The sequence below is a fragment of the Poecilia mexicana genome, unplaced genomic scaffold (genome assembly GCF_051168715.1).
Source record: "Poecilia mexicana isolate PSO_F unplaced genomic scaffold, ASM5116871v1 scaffold_16, whole genome shotgun sequence".
NCBI classification, from domain to species: domain Eukaryota; kingdom Metazoa; phylum Chordata; class Actinopteri; order Cyprinodontiformes; family Poeciliidae; genus Poecilia; species Poecilia mexicana.
This window is the reverse complement of record NW_028263385.1, coordinates 15386616-15403915: the sequence shown is the minus strand read 5'-3', so window position 1 is coordinate 15403915 and position 17300 is coordinate 15386616. Positions and strand designations below refer to the sequence as shown.

Below are 17300 nucleotides of genomic sequence, written 5' to 3'. Positions count from 1 at the left end.
AGAGACACTGGGAACAGAGGTTCGATCTTCATTTAATAATTGAATAATAATCTCCCTGGAGACGTGACCTAGAACTGGCAAACAGGGAGAGAGGCTAAAGATTACACTCTGCTGCCCCCTTGTGACTTTATCCTGTCACTGATCTAACTTTTGAGTGAGCGAGTGTGCACAGATGATCATCGATGTGTGTATGATTTACAACTGCAAACGGTCTGTGTCACACAGATATGGGCCTGTGTATGTGTGATGGGGAGGGAAAGGAAGAGGCCTTTGGGTGACAGGAAGGAATCTATTTTACTTTGTCTCACACACACACGCACACAGCTTCACAATCAGACCTTATCTTTCTGTCAAGCGGAGCCTTTTTTAGGGTTGACGCTGATATATGAGCTGGGAGGACGGAGAGGAACGTTGCCAGGACTTTGACGGCTGATGCGAGCGCAGCATATGCGCTCCGGTTGATGTACGAGCGCAGGGGTTAGGGGACAATGCAGCGCTGACACCAGGAGGAGAAGCTTGTGGCCCTGGGCCCTCGAGTCCATCCTGAAGAGGAAGCTCTGCGTTCTTTAAATACAATAGCCCGGCAGGAACCAACGCAAACACACACCTGCTTTGTGTTATTAATATCTGGATGAGGTGAAGGCATTCCTGCAGAAAGAATGCAAACACCACATTCTGATGCATTTGCATCATGTCTTTGTGGTATTTTAGCAGCTGACTACATGGCTAATGTGTGTGTAGCTGAAATTGCTCAAATCTGCTGAGAATTAAAACTTTTGTTACTGGTTTGAAGATTGAAAGACACTACATAAATTAATTTAGTAAAGGGTGAAACTTTTCGCTTTGATTCTCCTTTAAGTGTCCATAGTTTCATCAAAAATGCAGCATAATGTTATATAATGTAATATAACGGTGGGGAAGGGATGTTCAGGGTGATTTACGGTGTTCATTTTCCTGCACACACTTAGAAGTGAGAACGTTTCATGTTGTCATCTGACTAGTTTTCTTTTATAGGTTTGCTGTGTCTCCTTCATGATGGTAAACTATAGTATGATTTCTATGATGATGATTTCTTATCTTTTTCTTTTAATGGTTGACCTGGTCAGCAGGTTCTCCCACCTCAGCTCTGGGTCTCTTCCAGAGTTACCACATGCCCCTCAGCTGTCTCTTAATTAAAACTATCCTCCGCATGCCTCCATGTTCAAAGTTTAATATCATCCATATGTCATTTAAGCTTCTTCATAACTTTCTCCTTGACCTGTCTTTTGTGTGTTTTTCATTATGCTTTCTGTTCACTAATGTTCTCTAACAAACCTCTGAGTCCCTCAAATCCTTTAAAAGTTGGTTGCAATACTGGTTTATCGCATAAAACATGACAATATGTAAATATTTTTTAAGATTGTGACTGGTCTAATTTATCATGTTGTTTGATTGCATTAGTACCTATTAGTTTGTAATTTAAAAGAATGGAACGGACTCGTCGAACATCCTGACTGATTAGTTTATCCAAAATAATTTGAAAAAAGGTTATAATTTATGTAAATTGACATCATAATTTTATGCAAATTGTAATTAGGCAATTTTTTACATAATATAGTAATTTTATGTAAATTGACATAGCTTAATGCCAATGCAGATACTTAATGTAGAATTCCATACACAGCATTGTGTTTTTCCTGTTTGCACAGTCTCCGCAGAGAGGGTTACACGATGCAGGTGAACGTCAACGACTACCTGGACATCTACTGCCCTCATTACAACGACACCCAGCGCATGGTGGGCACCGGAGAGCAGTACGTCCTCTACATGGTCAGCTACCGTGGCTACAGGAACTGCGACCCTCAGCTTGGCTTCAAGAGGTGGGAGTGCAACCGGCCCCACGCCCCCCACGCACCCATCAAGTTCTCGGAGAAGTTCCAGCGCTACAGCGCCTTCTCGCTGGGCTACGAGTTCCACGTCGGCCAGGAGTACTACTACATCTGTGAGTGGAGTTGAACTAGCAACCTGCACCGAGAAGTATGTCAGTATAACTGATGTCCTTGGGGTGTTAAAGGAGTGAAAAAAAAAATGTATGAATCGCTGAAGATTTGAAGAGGAAACTGTAAATTGAGAGGAAGCAGTTGACAAACACTTGGTTTTAAGGTTCTGTTCTGTGTTCCCTGATTGGAAAAAAAATATATATATATATCTGAATTTCAATACATGACCAGATGATTACTGTTTACTAGAATTGACTAGAATTATCTGAATTATATTGTTGCATTACTATCTCACTTAAATGCTCTCAAAATCATAATCTGGCTTAGAAACGTGATGTTTCTCACCAAAACCAGCTCCAAAATCCAAAATGGCATCTTGGCATCGTAAGAAAAAGAACCTGATAGATTGAAACAGGTAAAATAAAGATAGGCGTATTTTTCATTGCTCATTGTGGTTAGCTTTGTGACTGAGCACCGCAATTAACAAATCCCTCCGGTTTTCCAGCGTTCGGCTGGAGAATGGTTGTCAGATCACACGTAGCTCCCAGATAAGACCTCCGAGCCAAGCAGAACACAGTATCGTTTCAGGATAACAAATTACTGCTTCACATCTAATCACATCACCTTGCAGTCAAGCAGCCTCATTCATTTTGTTGACTGCTCATCAAATTAACTGGCTGCACCTTGTGCCGAAATGACACCGCGTGAGTAATGAACTTTTGGGTCTCGTCAGCAAACAGTTCGACAACAAATGTCATAAACAAACTCCTATAATCAGCGCGGTGCCCGTTCAGCCCACGATGCTTAATGGAAGATGTCTCCAGAACGTTCTGCTCCGCCGCGCAGCAGTGAGAAAGCTGCTCAGCGTTGTCGCAAACGGAAGGATGCCTTGGTCTTTGTTTAGTTTTCCACTGGGTGTTGTTTCCAAAAACTCATAACGGACTTAAAATGATCCGATGAAAGTACTTTTTTTTTTTTTTTTTTGCATTTTTGAATGAGTTATTTGGTTAAATTATCCAAATAAAAATGTCTAAGCTTTAAGAGAGTATTTGACCTATTTTTTAAATTCTAAAAGAGACTTTTAGAACATGTTTTATAGATAACTGTAACAGCAGGCAGTGCTGGTAAAGTGCAGGTGCCTGGATGTTATTAATGGGTCTGTAAGTGTCCCTGTAAGCACTGACACCTGTCAGCCTGGCATTAAACAGAAACCAAATGAGCCGAATAGATTTAATTTACAATTATTGTCATTCATGCTCGAATTTTCACATGAAGAAACTGTAAAATAATTTACTTTTCCTATTCTCTTTTTAATTACGTATCTATATCTCATTCCTTATTGTAGACCAACAAAGTTATTTTGATGGTTTTATTGAGTACAAACATATTTCTTAGACGGAAGTGGTTCTTGCGTCAATGGTTTCCTGGGCAACCGCTCCTTCGTCCTCATCCCAGCCAATCAAAATCTAGGAAATCCTCTAAATTCTGTATCAGAACAAAATGTGCCTGGGTCCCATAACGTTCCTTTTCTCTGCAGCAAGAACCAACACCCTGGTAATCTCAAATGCATAAAAACTACATAAAACTTGTTTAAAGAAGCAACTAAAAGTTTTTTGTTTTTTTTTATCTGCTGCTGAAGGTTTCAGTAGAACTCGATGACCTACTGAGGAGGTAAATTAGCTTTAATTCACTGGAGTTGACCGGACTAACTTTAGCGTACGGCACACTGAAACCTGAAGTGCCATCCAGATTTAGCCTTTTACCCTTTTACTAACTGAGTCACTTCAGGCTCTTTTTGCACGTTGGGTGAAAAAAAAAAAAAAAAAGAAGATTTTAAAGCCTCAGTTTTTCATTTACTCCTTTTAAGCAATGCATCTTGTTTTAATTTTCAATATTTAATCTATATTCTCGTAACTGTTTCACTGATTGTAGCGCATTAAGATTTCTATAAATTTAAAGTGCTGTATACATGAAATTCATTAGTGCAATTATTAAATAGAGCAGCAGTGAAATATGTGGTTTGGTCCCTTGGTATTAAATTATAGTGAAATTTAAACAAAAGACTAGCACATCGTATTAAAACCCTAGTAAGGGTACGTTTTACTGCACATAACATCTGCAGCTGACAAGAGGAAACCAACCTGCCTCTTGTGTGTTCACCATTTTGATCCGCTGTTTGCTTTACGTTGCGCAGCCACACCCACTCACCACCACGGACGCAGCTGTCTCAGACTACGCGTGTACGTCTGCTGCTCCACAGGTACGCCCCCCCGTGTTGTGTCTTTGTTTGTATGCGGTTTGAACTCTGTTGAAACGCTCTGACTTTGCTGCAGATTTTTACCTGTGGGCCGCCATTTACACCTTTTTCAATCTAAAAAAAGAAAAACACTGCAGGTTCACACAAGTCCCCTCTCTTTGCTCCTCATTGTCCCCCCTTCTTCCCTTTATCCCCCTCTTCCTCCTCCACAGAGAGCAGTTTCTGCTTTAAAGACCCCATCACCTCCGCCTCCTTCCTGTCCTCTTCCCCTCTCTTTCCTGCTCTTTCACCCCTTCTCCGCCGCTCCCTGTCAGAATCCATTAATTGCTCTGTTCGGTCAGTGGGTGGCTATGTATACATACCGTTATGCTCCCCCCCTCTCTCTCTCTCTCGCTCTCCCTCTCTTTCTCCGCTGCCACCTTTCAGTTTCTCCGCCCGCTCACACATGCGCTCACACACACTCGTGCTCGTGTACACACAGTCTTTGATCCCTAGCCTGTCCGGTCCTTTTAACTTCCACAGCCCTGTAGTATTAACCTCTCCTCCCTCCTTCAACTCTGCAACTCCATCCCTTTCTTCTCGCACACTGGCCCTCTTCAGTTTTGATCTGCCGTCCCTCACAGCCCTCTTTCTCTCTTTCCCCATCTCTTTGTTGAGAGCTCTGCTGATGTTACAGCTTGTCAGTCTGGTCTGCTCTGGGCTTTTTTAACCTCTGCACCCTTGTCTTGCCACTCTCTTGCATGTTCCCCCTCAAGATGTCAGAATGGATGTAATTAAAATCCTTTAGGCTGGAACAGTAGTTTAAACCCCAGCTCTCTGGTCAGCTGTGATTTAGTTTCACACAATGTCTTCTGTTTTCTCTCTCCCTCCCTCTCTCTGTCCCTGCAAGCCTCTGATGTGGATGATGAGCCAGAGCCCACAGAACCGGACTACACGCTGAGACCAGGCCTAAAAATCGATGATATTGGTAAGTGTTTAAGAGCATACTAATGAAATTAGGTTAGAGTGTAACATACAGATCTATACTCATTGGCATCAATGCAATTTGATGAAAAGTGTGGATGTAAATTAAATTTGAGTAACATTTGTAGTCTGTAGCATTGTTATGTAAAGGAAGATGGAAAGCATACGGCGTTCAAAGCATGATAAATGAATAAATGCAATTGAACTAGAGAAAAGCTTATGGCGTGTACTATTAGTACGTATATAAATATCGAAAATATAAGTACTATTACAGAAAATGGATAATGCTTTTGCACACGAGCCTCCAGGGTTGCCTGGATTACTATTAAATAGGTCACTGGCATGAAACATCTGAGTGGCCGCACACATTTAGAGAGGGTGAAATGTGCCATTTTCCAAAATGACATTCATCCCATTTAACTTCACAGCACCAGCTGGCTTGTCAGGGAACTGATCTTGCTAAGCAGCTGCATGAATATTCATTTTACACCTCTTCTGCAGATTTCCAGACTATTTGCAAAGTACACACAGTTTTGTGATTATCACACCTTGAGAATAGTGTTGAAAGAAATCATTAGGAAAAAAAAAAAAGAAAGCTGATTCAGATCTTATGTGTTCATCTTTGGAATCCTAAAGCACTTTCCCGTTTAACGCAGCTTGGTTTTTAGTCAGTTTTAATTGACGACGATTATAGCAAGCCTATAATTTACGGTAATCGTGTTTCCACATGGACTGTTTCTTGGGAGTAAATCAAAGATTCAAGGACTGCTTTTGTCATTGTATTCCTACGATGTCAATTTGTTGACACTCAAAAAATAAGCCGACGACAAAACAACTATGAATAAGAACTGTGAATAAATGAGCTGCGTGAATGTCAGTTAAGCAACCAAAAACATAATCAATAATGAATTAATCATTAATTAGTCAAATGTTGAACAGTTTCTATAAGTGTGTGAGAAACTCTGGCATCATGGATAATAAGGTTTACCGTTTTTATTATGACAACATCACCTCAACTGAAACCAGTGGGTACACCAAGCCCAGATGTTACCCAACCAGAGAGTACCGAAGTAATGCAGCTTATAAAACATGTTGCTCTGTTGCTGTGTGTGTGTGTCTGTGTGCACATTTGCATTTGTGTAATAAATCAGTTTGTTCTAATAGCCGTCAGGAGGAAACTCCCGACTAGCTGCGGCAAACAGCTCCAGGTCATGCCAGTTTGTTCAAATTCCTCCCCGTCTCCGTTTGTCCTCACATCACTCTTCAATCATGTTTTCCCTCCCTCTTTTTTTTTTCCTTCTTATTTGCCCTCTAATTCCCATCTTACATTTTTCCCCTCTGGAGCACATGTAGTGGTGCAGTGAGGAGGAAAGTCACCTTAAATCGGTTTATTCACTTTCTGATGTGTGAAATTGAGTTTTTCCCTTTTAATACATATATATATATATATATATATATATATATATATATATATATATATATATTTAAATAGATGCCGTTACATTTATAAAAGTTGTTTTTTTCTTTTTTCACCAAGTAATATGTTGTAAGAAAATTTATTCTCTCAGCAAAAATAAATGTATTTCTTGATTCATTTGGCAGCTATTTTAAAGGATTGGTATATTTGCAACACAAACTTTTTTTTTAATAATTGTGACAAGTCAACAATTTGACATTCACATTTTAATTTATTGTAATTTTTCTTAAATCCAAATGGGGTCAGATATATAAATACAGGATAAAATATGTACTTCCACCCTTCTTATTTTGACGGCTTTCAAATAGTTAAAGAGAAACGAGAAAATAAACGATGTGACTCTGATCATCCAGCTGTTTATGGGGGAGGTTGAAGTCATAGATAGTCTTTCTTCTTTATTATTTAATGTGTTTTATGGAATGCATCAGTACTAATGCTAGTGGAAAAGTCCCAAATCATAATAATATCACCACCATGCTTAACAGTGTTCTTTGGCTTGAAAACATCAAAATTAGACCTTAAAACACAATAATGCAATTGTGGCCAACACTACTAAGTTATGCCAAATTTTCAATCATCCGACCCAAATTTAACCTGTGACAAATAATTGCAATAGTAAATACAATGATGGCAATATCAGATACAATTCAGCTGCATTTTCTTAACTCTTTCATTTTCTTTTCTTTTTCTTTCTTCTTCGCTTCTGACCTTTTGGTACAGAATAATGAAATTCCTCAAGTTTATCACATCGACGGTTGAAACCTGGACACGTGGATTTATGATATCCATTTCAACGATGAGTGCATGTAAAACTTAGAATGTGCACTTTAATTTCCTTCTAAGGTGTTTTTCCCTGAATTGCTGGAAACTGTTGTAAACTTGAACTGCTGACACAGTAGCTGAGTTCAGTTCAACGAGGCTTTTATATGGGTCAGTCTCACCTGAAGTTTTATGTCCCTCATTAAATAAATAGCTTCAGAGGCACAAGCCCAAGTTATAAAACCAGGTGGGCATTTCTAAGTGAACTGTAAACAGAAATGTAGTTGTTTTCCCGTTCTCCATCCCCGACTGATGTTTAGATTCATCACATCACAACTGGTACTCAGGCAGCCCTAAGCGAACTTCCCTGAATGTTGTTACTCCCCCCTCCAGTCTCTTTCCCTCATTCACTGCTCAGGGTTTATTTCCTGGGCGCTCAATCAATGTCCACAGCTCAACCGAGTGTCCCCCCTCCCCTGAATATGGCCTGTAGTATTAGATTTCATTTAGATCTCATTTACAACACAGATTGCAGCTCCCTGTGCAGCCATGTGAGTACTGATGGCTTTCCGTGGGAGGAGGTTCATTTACACTTTGTGTTGGCGGAGGGTTACTGCAACCGACGATCCAGTCCGACCGTTAAAGGCGAAATCTGAGCTCTTTTCTTTAATTCCCATTTACTCTGGCAATTACAGTTTCTCTGAGTAATTTGCGTGTTTCGAGGTTGTTAAACATTTACCCGTTATTAATGGGTTTTTTTTTTTTACAGCTGTACTTATCAAAAGTTTTTAACTCTAGAGATGCATCGATCAGAGGTATGTGGAGAATTTCTGATTTCTGTGTCATTTTTAATTGCTAAGTTGTGAACTACTGCAGTTCATAGGAACTATGACATATTACTTGCACTGGAGTGCCAAAAATATTTTTGGTGACCAGAAATTATTGCATTAGAAGCAGAGGAGACATCCCACTGTGCGTGATAGAGAGCAGCTGCTGCTGCAATACCACAGTAACATTAAATCATTCTGTCTTTGCCATCTTATTTTAGCATTTAACACTAATTGTGCTGCTAGCATCATTAATACAAACATCTCTCTTCCTTTGTTTCCTCAAGGCAATGCAGACTTTAGCTTTAAAGGGCAGTTGCACATCTCAACCTCATCAGAAAAATACAACCCCATTATTTTCTATTAAACCACTCAAACAGCAACATCTGAGCCACAGCGACATGGTGACCAGAAAGCTGTGCCTCATCTTTTTACCTTAACTGTGAAATGTCCTCGAGGCTGACAACCTTTCTAAATCCATCACGTTCCGTTACAGATGCTAAAAGCTCAAGAGAATAGAAACCTTCTGTTGCCTGCTACACATCTGTTTGCCTCTACCGATTCAACAAAACATCCAAAAGCAGGCTCTGAATCGATGGCATAGGTGGGTGGAGTACCCAAAAACTGTACTCGGGTGTAAAATAATACAAAATAACAAACGAAGGCAGAAAAAAAATCATTTCTAACTGCATTTTTCAATGATTTTTCAAACTAAATAAGTTCCTTTTTACTCCATACTCCAAAGTGAAGTACTGAAGTCATGACTTTCATGAGTGAAGTCATGAAAAACTGACTTCAGTTTTACGTGCCGTCACCTTATGCTCCAATTTCTTTGGTTATATCTCAATACCAAATATAAGACCTCTTTGGCATTTTTCTTAAACATTATTCTAGATTTGATAAGGTTTTCTGTTGCAAATGTTTCTCACACAGTAGATAATCAAGCGGAAGATAATGTTTTCCCTCGTTCTGTTTAAGACTGTTACTTATTTTATTTATTTTTATTTATTTATCAGGTTTAAATAGTTTATTGGAATAAATATAAACACATCTGAAATCTCTGTTCCGTTTAGCCTGTAATTCAAGTTTCAACAAGCTGCTCAGAATGTTTACCACTTTCCCTTTGTGTTGCAACTCGTTGAAAATCTGCTCTCTTATTTGGACATTAATTATTCAGAACTCAATTTGCCGTTTCTTGGAATTGAGCTTAAAATCACGTGGAAATATAATATTAAAAGGGTTTAGTCTTTAAAGGTGTCGACAGAATGAGTTTAATTTAGCCTATTGTGCCTTTCTTTGAGACTCTTTGTAAACTCGAATCCATCTTTCTACCAAGTATCCTAAATAACACTCATGAGCAATGCACTGGACTGTTCACTCTTGCACATCCCTTTTTTTTAAAAATAAATGTATAAAGTATAGTTTTAATCTGTGTTTATTGAGTGCCGAGGCCTTCGCCGAGGGAAGAGAAAACATTTATTTGACATGTTATGAAAAAAATATATATATTTTTTCAAATTTTAAAGTCATAAAAAGCTGCAAATAAAAACCTCAGATTTTTACTGAAATCATTAAAAATGTCATAAATTTAAAAAAAAAAAAAACTATGTAAGATGTTCTCCAAGATGGAAACAGTAAAGCTATGAGATGCACATGTGATTTAAAATTAATATAGAAATGTTTGAGTTTTTTTTTTTTTTTTTTTTTGGTGATAATTGACTTCTCTGTGGCCATGTCATTCGTTTCTTTTCTTTTTTTTTATCTACAATGGCCCTATAACTCTGCCATATATTTGTCATAAATTTTCTCTCATGTTAGGACCAAATTTATATTTAAAAATATATTGTGTTGTCTTTATATTGATCTGCAGGGTGTTGCTCTAAAAGTGTGGATATTATATTATCACATGAAAGACGCTCTGAAGTGCCTTTCGGCTGTGTTTGTATTTATATCTGTAACTCAATAACTGTGAACGATGCCGGTTTACAGACTGCTCTTTATAAGGTCATTTTTAGCTCCTACTTGAGGGGAAGCATCTGTCTCGTAGCTGCATGGTAATTGATCAACTTGACACTCTGTACATCTTTGGTGAATAATTAATTAAACATACAACCGCAACACCAGAGCAAGCCCTTAAAATAAACACAGCAGAGAAACAACTTTTTCTTTATTTTGTTTTTTTATAAATGTTGATATTACTGGCATTTCACAGAGGAATTAAAATGTCATTTTGAATTTAACACCTGTGTTAACGTGACTTCACTCTTCCGGTCTCAACTGTGAATGCAAACAATAAAAAAAATAGATGTATTTTGCAGAAACCATGATGGTTTTCTGGGGCTACTTTTCTCCTCTTGTTGTTTTCACTGAAGTAACAGTAGAATTTTGTCATGGAGGCTGCATTTCATACTGGTTTAGTTTTACCAAATTACCAGATTTCAGGCCTGATCAGTAGCTTCCAGCTGTAAAAGTGAAGCTGTGCACTGAATGTTTATTGTTCCTCTTTAGGTCAATAAAGATTTAGCTTTGTTTCTATTCGGCTGAAGAAGATTACGGCACAGCCATGCACTGATTTGTTCTATGCATCTGCTCAGTCCTTGAATGGGTTCATTGTCAGCTAATGACATTGTAATGTAAAGCTATGTATCATTTGCAAAGCTATGGGAACTAATCTTGTTACTTGTTCTAATCTGAGATAGGGGCACCATGTAGGTATTGAATAAGTTGGGCCCCAAAATGGAACCTTAAAGGACTCTGCATATGATTTTTTTTTACCAGCTCCGATGAAAAGTATTCACACAAAGAAGACCCAAGCAGCACACATTCAGGCTCAATGCTGCTTACATCAACAGCAGATATTTTTTTTCACCATGCCACAAGGTCATACAGTGATGCATAGACAGCTCACAACACCGTCTGCCAGTACTAATTTGTTGCCTGTGACAGACAATAGGGGCGTGTGTGTCAGCGTAATGAGGCATAGAGCCAGATTTTAGACCAGTTATGCAAGATTCTCTCCAGTCTGCTTGTGTATTTAAAGTCACATTCCTCAGTCAGCTGCAGAGAAACACAGCGAGGTAACAAGAGTGTCCCGACTCCCTCGGCCGCATGCTTGGACAAAGCGTTTAACCCGAGGGCCACTGCCTCACAGACCTCATTAGACGGCCCCGCCGAGCACACCAGAGTAGGCCGGCTCTGAAACCAGGTGTCAGCCGGTCATTGCTGTGCTGTTTGACCCACAGGGCAGCTGGAAATATTCTGGAACTAAATACCAGTGGCGGGTGGAGAACACCAAGAGCGTCACCGCTTTATTTCCTTATCTTTGGACCGCAAACAGAACCACTAATCAGCCTCAGCTGACTTTTGTGCAGACGAAAAATTGGGCTTCTGTCTCGCCTCCGTGCCCATTAATCAAGTGACTATAGAGGGTGTGTTTGGCTGCACATGTCTCAGAGGTGCTGGCATGCAGCGAGATGTCTGCATCTGTTTTTTTTTTTTTCTTTCCTTTCTGTTCATTGATTACACATCAACGGTTGATGTCTAGTCACGAACAAAAGACTACAAACTATTTTTAGATTATCACCAGGTGTAGATGCCTGGAGCTGGAAGAGGTTCGCAGCACTTATTGTGTCTCTGTCTAAGATTATTATAGAAATGTGTCACTGTATTAAGACAATAAAGCTCTGATAACAGCTGCTATTACATATATGGTCTATCTATTAACATATTTCTATTTGGCAGAGAAGTTTTTTTTTGCCAAATGAATATATTTTTGTTTTCAGATCTGCAATTCTTGCTGCCATTTTGTACCCACATGTAACCAATTTACGTCCATCTGATAACAATAAACAAGTCATTTTGCACCTATTTACTTATCATTTGCTGACACCAAAATGATAAGTAAATAGGTGCAAACCGAGTAATTAAATGGTTTATGTAATTGTGTTTTTCTTAAGCTCTTATGCTAAACCCTTCTGGCACAAGATCAACCGATTCCTGATCAAACACAATACAAAGAACCACATTTCCTTGCAGTAGACTATAAGTGGATAATATCAAAGTATTATAAACCAGCTGGGAAAGCTTGTATGAAATCTCACCAAAGAAGGTAAGTACTAATACAAGTTTTAACACAAAATGTCCCCTTGCAAATGGCTTCACAATCATGCAACCAAAACTGCAAAAGTGAGAAATGAAAAAACGATTCAAAATCTTTCCTTCGAATTCCTTCAAAACCTCACCAACCGGCGGCGGGGTAAGGTTGTTTCAAGATATTGTTTCTTCTTTTCCTATTTCACAGACGAATACAACCCATTTGTTCCCAAACTGGAGAAGAGTGTCAGCGGAAGCAGTCCGTCCAGGGATCGACTTCTCCTGACCGTGACGATGCTCTTCCTTGCCGCCCTCTTCATCTCCTAGCAGCAGGTGTTGCCGTCAGCGTCGCCATGCCTTTTGGGGAAGACGTCAGCGTGTGGGGGAGCTGGCTCGGAGGGAAAAGCGAGGGCATAAAGAAAGCAGGAGGGAAGAGCAGCAGGGTTTTTTTTTTAAGCTATACGTTTTTCAATCGTCTACATGCAAAACGAGTAAGTTTGGACAGCTGTTTTCTTTTTTTATTTTTTATGGGAGCACCGAAAGACCTCGAGGGACTCGGTGACACAGACCGAACTGTTAAGTTGTGCTAAACACAGCCTGTTCTTGCAGGTGCAGGTGCCGTTGACTGTGTTTTTGTTTCTGTGTGCATCTGCTTGCCTGTGCGTCTGAGCAGGCCGCAGGGTGAGCTTGTTGAATCACGCTCACCCCTCAAAGCATTTATACAACCAGAGAGGAGGAGCTAAAACCTCCACTTAAAAGGAAGAACTCCAGCCACCCAATTATAAATGATTTGAAGATTTTTTTTTTTCATGGACCTGATTGGCTATAACACTTTCTTAGGGCTAGTTGCCATAGTTTCTTGCACCAAGATGAAAGGAGCAGACTTCAGCCGAACTGAACTGATATTGCCTTTCCTTTTCTCGTCCCTAATGCTGGGAGCTTGTCCTAATCTGCAGAGGAAAATATATAGAACCCGACAAATGATCTGCGCTGGGTCTGGTTAGGAAACTAGACAGAGTAGCTAATAGTTTATACACACATACCCAGAAAAGAACACCGCTGGGCTCAGATGCAAGTGTTTCATCAGCCATCTAAACTGTGTCATCCTGCATTTATGTCTGATCAATCTATCGAAGGGAAAAGGAGAAAATACAGAGCATTTAAAAGATAAATCTTTTACTATATTGTAATTTTTTTTGTGGGGGAGAAAAGGAAAAAAAAGAAGAATTTAAATGTGCCATTTACAGAAACTGCAAGGGTTTGTTAATGTTTTTAATTTTCAGAGTTGGATATTATTTCCGTCTTGTTCGCTAAAATACTCAGTTATATTCCTCTGACGTCTCTGGGGTTAACAAAGCACATGATGGCGACGGAGCAGCCACTCAGCAATACTGCGCCTCCTCACAGCAGACTGTTCAGACGAGAAGAGGAGGAGCGGGGAGGAAGGAGATTTCCTTCACACGGCCACAAGCGTCAAAAAAAAAAACAAGTTCCCCGCTGGTCCAAGATTCCACCATGTTCTCTGTAAACCTTTACATCAGATGGTTGTGTTTGAGTGAGAAAATATGCTTGGCAGTTAAAAAGAAGTGTTTTAAATGGTACTAACAAATGAGAATCTGTCCACATGTGGGTTGTGTTAAAAGTATGGCAAGCAACAAAAAAACAAAACATGTTATAGAGGCAAACTAAGTGCTACGGTGGGGGAGATACAGCAATTCATTGACATCGTTCGGTCTCATCAGAATATAGCATTTCAATAGTTACTAGCACCTTAATTCACTGCGGTCCCCCATCCCTGATGATCTCCCGTAGAGAGTGGCTCACTGTAGTTTCTGGTAAAACAGATGGAGGTGATGATTATACTGTTGATTAAAAGAACGATGATGATGATGATGATGATGATGATGATGATGATGATGGACTGCGAGCTGACGGCTGGCCCACAAGGTCATTCATCGGCTCACCCACCGGCACATGAGGCATTCAGGTACTCGTGTAAATGTCACAACAGACATAGAATGAAATTTACAAAGTCTTGAAATATACAGAAGTGAAATGTGCTGTAAGAATCATTATTAACTTGAAGTTCTGTTTTTTTTCCCCGTTTGTTTTTTTTTTGTGATTTGTGTTTTCTTTTCCATTCTTCTGTAGCTGATCAATGAGGTACAGTTGTGACCAGATATTAACACTGTGTAAAAAATACGTGTGTCCATTTTTTTCCCTCCCCGTCTCACATTGAACCAGACAAAAACGTTCCTATTTTGGGTCACTTAGGACGAGCAAAGTTCCTTCTATCTACTAAGAACACATTTGGAAGAATTATCTTGACTTAGGTCAAACATTTTGGCCATTCTTCTACTTAAATTTCTCACAATAATCTTCTGGTAAACAGATCCTGACAGATCAGCTTAGAAGTTAGAACCGAGTTTGGCCACTTCTTATATGCAATTGTTTTAACAGGTAACACCTTTAGTTACCTGGGAATTGTACCCAAGGTTTAACCAGACTTGTGGAAGTCCACAGCCATCTTCCTGTTATCTTGATTCATCAGATATTTTTCATGATTTTACTCAAGGAAGTTTGTAATTTAAGGTGTTGCCTAAATTTCATCAGCACTTAACTTTGGCTGTTCTAAATGACCTAAAAGAAATCAACTTAGACTGATTTATTGTGAGACAGAGGAAAAATGGTGGTCTTCTTTTTTTTTTTTTTTTTTTTTTTTTAACAGTGTATGTAAATATCTATCTTCAAATGTTTATTTTGGTTATGTTTAGCGGATGATCTGGGGTAAAAAATTTGCAAACTAAAATAGAAAGAGCCATATGTAAATGTGGGCTGTGGAATATCTCCTTTAACTTATTAATTTTTATTTATTTTTTTACATCTAACAACAGACCACGCCTGTGTTGTTTTTGATAAGGGGTCATATTATGTCTATTCCTCACAAGTCAACCATAATCAATGAAAGTAAGCCATTACACAACATACATGTGGGGTATGAATGCAAGATTTGACTCTTTATCTATATAATTACTTTAAACACTTAAGCACCTGGGAAAATGAACTCATACACAATAGTTTAAGTACATGGGGTATAAAATAGTTTGTAGAAAATGACATGGGTACAAAACAGGGGCACCAGAATGAAAAGGAGCTGATCGGAAGATAGTGATGAGTTTAGCCATCATAAGAAACTTTGTGAAATATTTTTGTTTGCAGTTGCTCTTCATAAACTAAGGATAGAGGACCAAGACAAACTGCTTGGGCATAATCTTTAAAACAAACTTGGTCTCTCGTATTACCTTCGATGAAGACAATGATTTTAGAAAAGGTATGATTTAAGTATAGCCTACATCCCACAAAGCTTGTTGATGGTTTTAAGTCTGGTCAAATGAGTTATGATAGACCTCCAAATTTCTTTTAAAGATGTATAAAAACCCCAAAATAGATATTTAATTGCGGTGGCATAATCTCTGCTTGAAAAAATCCAACCTTTAACTTTTTTCTTTGCTTTACAAAGTTAGAAATAGACGCTTTTTTTTTCTTTTTTTTTTACTTGAGCCGTTTCTATAAAATAAATCTGGTTTAAGCATTTGAATTTGTATATCTTTTAAAAGTAGACAGTGTCTCAGGATTTTGAATGAGTAATGTATGACTTTCTGTGTCCCTTGTTTATAAATACAGAGGTCCGTCTCTCTTATCCGCTCTTTGTGAAGACAGGAAAACATGTTACAAGTATGGAAGATGTGTGTCGATTCTCGTAAATCAGGAAATGGCAAAAAGAAACTACTCAGCCATTTACAGTCACAGCAATGACTAAAAATCAGAAAATTGGAACTCTGTTCATATAATTCTTTAATCTATCCTCTTTTCTGACGTAATTGTGTGCTTGTAGTTAAAGAGTCCATTATTGTTATGAAAGTTTTAAAATCTCTAAAGTCTGGAATGTCTTGCCGACGTGTGCAAACAACACGTCAGGAGAATCTATAAGTTAATAAACAGACAAGAGATTTTGCCTACAAACGAATAACAAACTTGATCACATTTATGTGACGCAGCCCATGTGTACATATGGCTCCCAGTGGAAGAGTGAGGTATTAAAATGTTGCGGTCGGAGGGTTGAGGAGCGCCCTGCGAGAGCAAATCACTCTTCTAGAAGTTGCACTTAAGAACTCAAGACACGAGAGCAAGAGGGCGAAAGAGTGAGAGGCAGAACTGATTCCTGCTCATCACCGTAAATGTGCGTGCGTGTGAGTTTGCGTGCGTATAAGTGAACAGGTAAGAGACTGTGTGAGTCACCCGTCTGTGTTTTTTTGTTCCTTCGCTGTCAGTGAGAATGTGCGACCAACCGTCTGGCAAAAACAAAAGCATTTAATAGCGTTGGAAACAACATTTACAATCATGTTTACCTTTGACTGGAATGACTTTAAATGAACTTGAAAAATAAAATGTAAACTGAACAAACCATAACAGAGGTTATAACGGTGATCAAGATAACAAAAATAATAATAAGCTTACAAATGTTACTTTTAAACAAACCGTGTTTGTGTCTTTATTCGTCTCACTTTTTAATCCCTCGTCTCCTTCCAGCACAGCGTCAGTATTTTCCCAGAATCTGGTTGAAGGTGTTCCAAGAAATTCAATTCAGTTTTCTGTCGATAATATCGTTTCCATGTACGGATGTGTGGTTTTTCCATGTCAAAGTTGATGCATCAAGGCTGTCCCACAGCAGTAATACCTTTACCCGCTCTAAATAGGGAAGAGAATCATTTTAATCGCCAGACCAACATGCGAATAAGCAATGGGAAACACCATCAGTTAGCATCTGGAGTGTCTGAACTGGATAATGAAGAGATAAAGCTGCTCCTGATACAATGTTATGGTAGGAAGGATTGTATGCAACAGGTTTTGTCAAACAGGTGTGAAGTATCTGAGCCCACAGGAAG

The 17300-nt window shown here is 38.9% G+C and overlaps 1 protein-coding gene across 1 annotated transcript in view; it reads left to right on the top strand.

Moving 5' to 3' along the window:
- Positions 1-16892, top strand: part of efna3b (ephrin-A3b) — a 70583-nt gene extending 53691 nt beyond the window's left edge. Inside the window, exons 6-9 of the mRNA XM_088014002.1 lie at positions 1689-1981; positions 4174-4239; positions 5126-5203; positions 12563-16892. Of these exons, the coding sequence (XP_087870128.1) occupies positions 1689-1981; positions 4174-4239; positions 5126-5203; positions 12563-12681 (556 nt within the window). The 3' untranslated portion in view covers positions 12682-16892. The remainder of the gene's footprint in view (positions 1-1688; positions 1982-4173; positions 4240-5125; positions 5204-12562) is intronic.
- Positions 16893-17300: the final 408 nt, after the last annotated feature.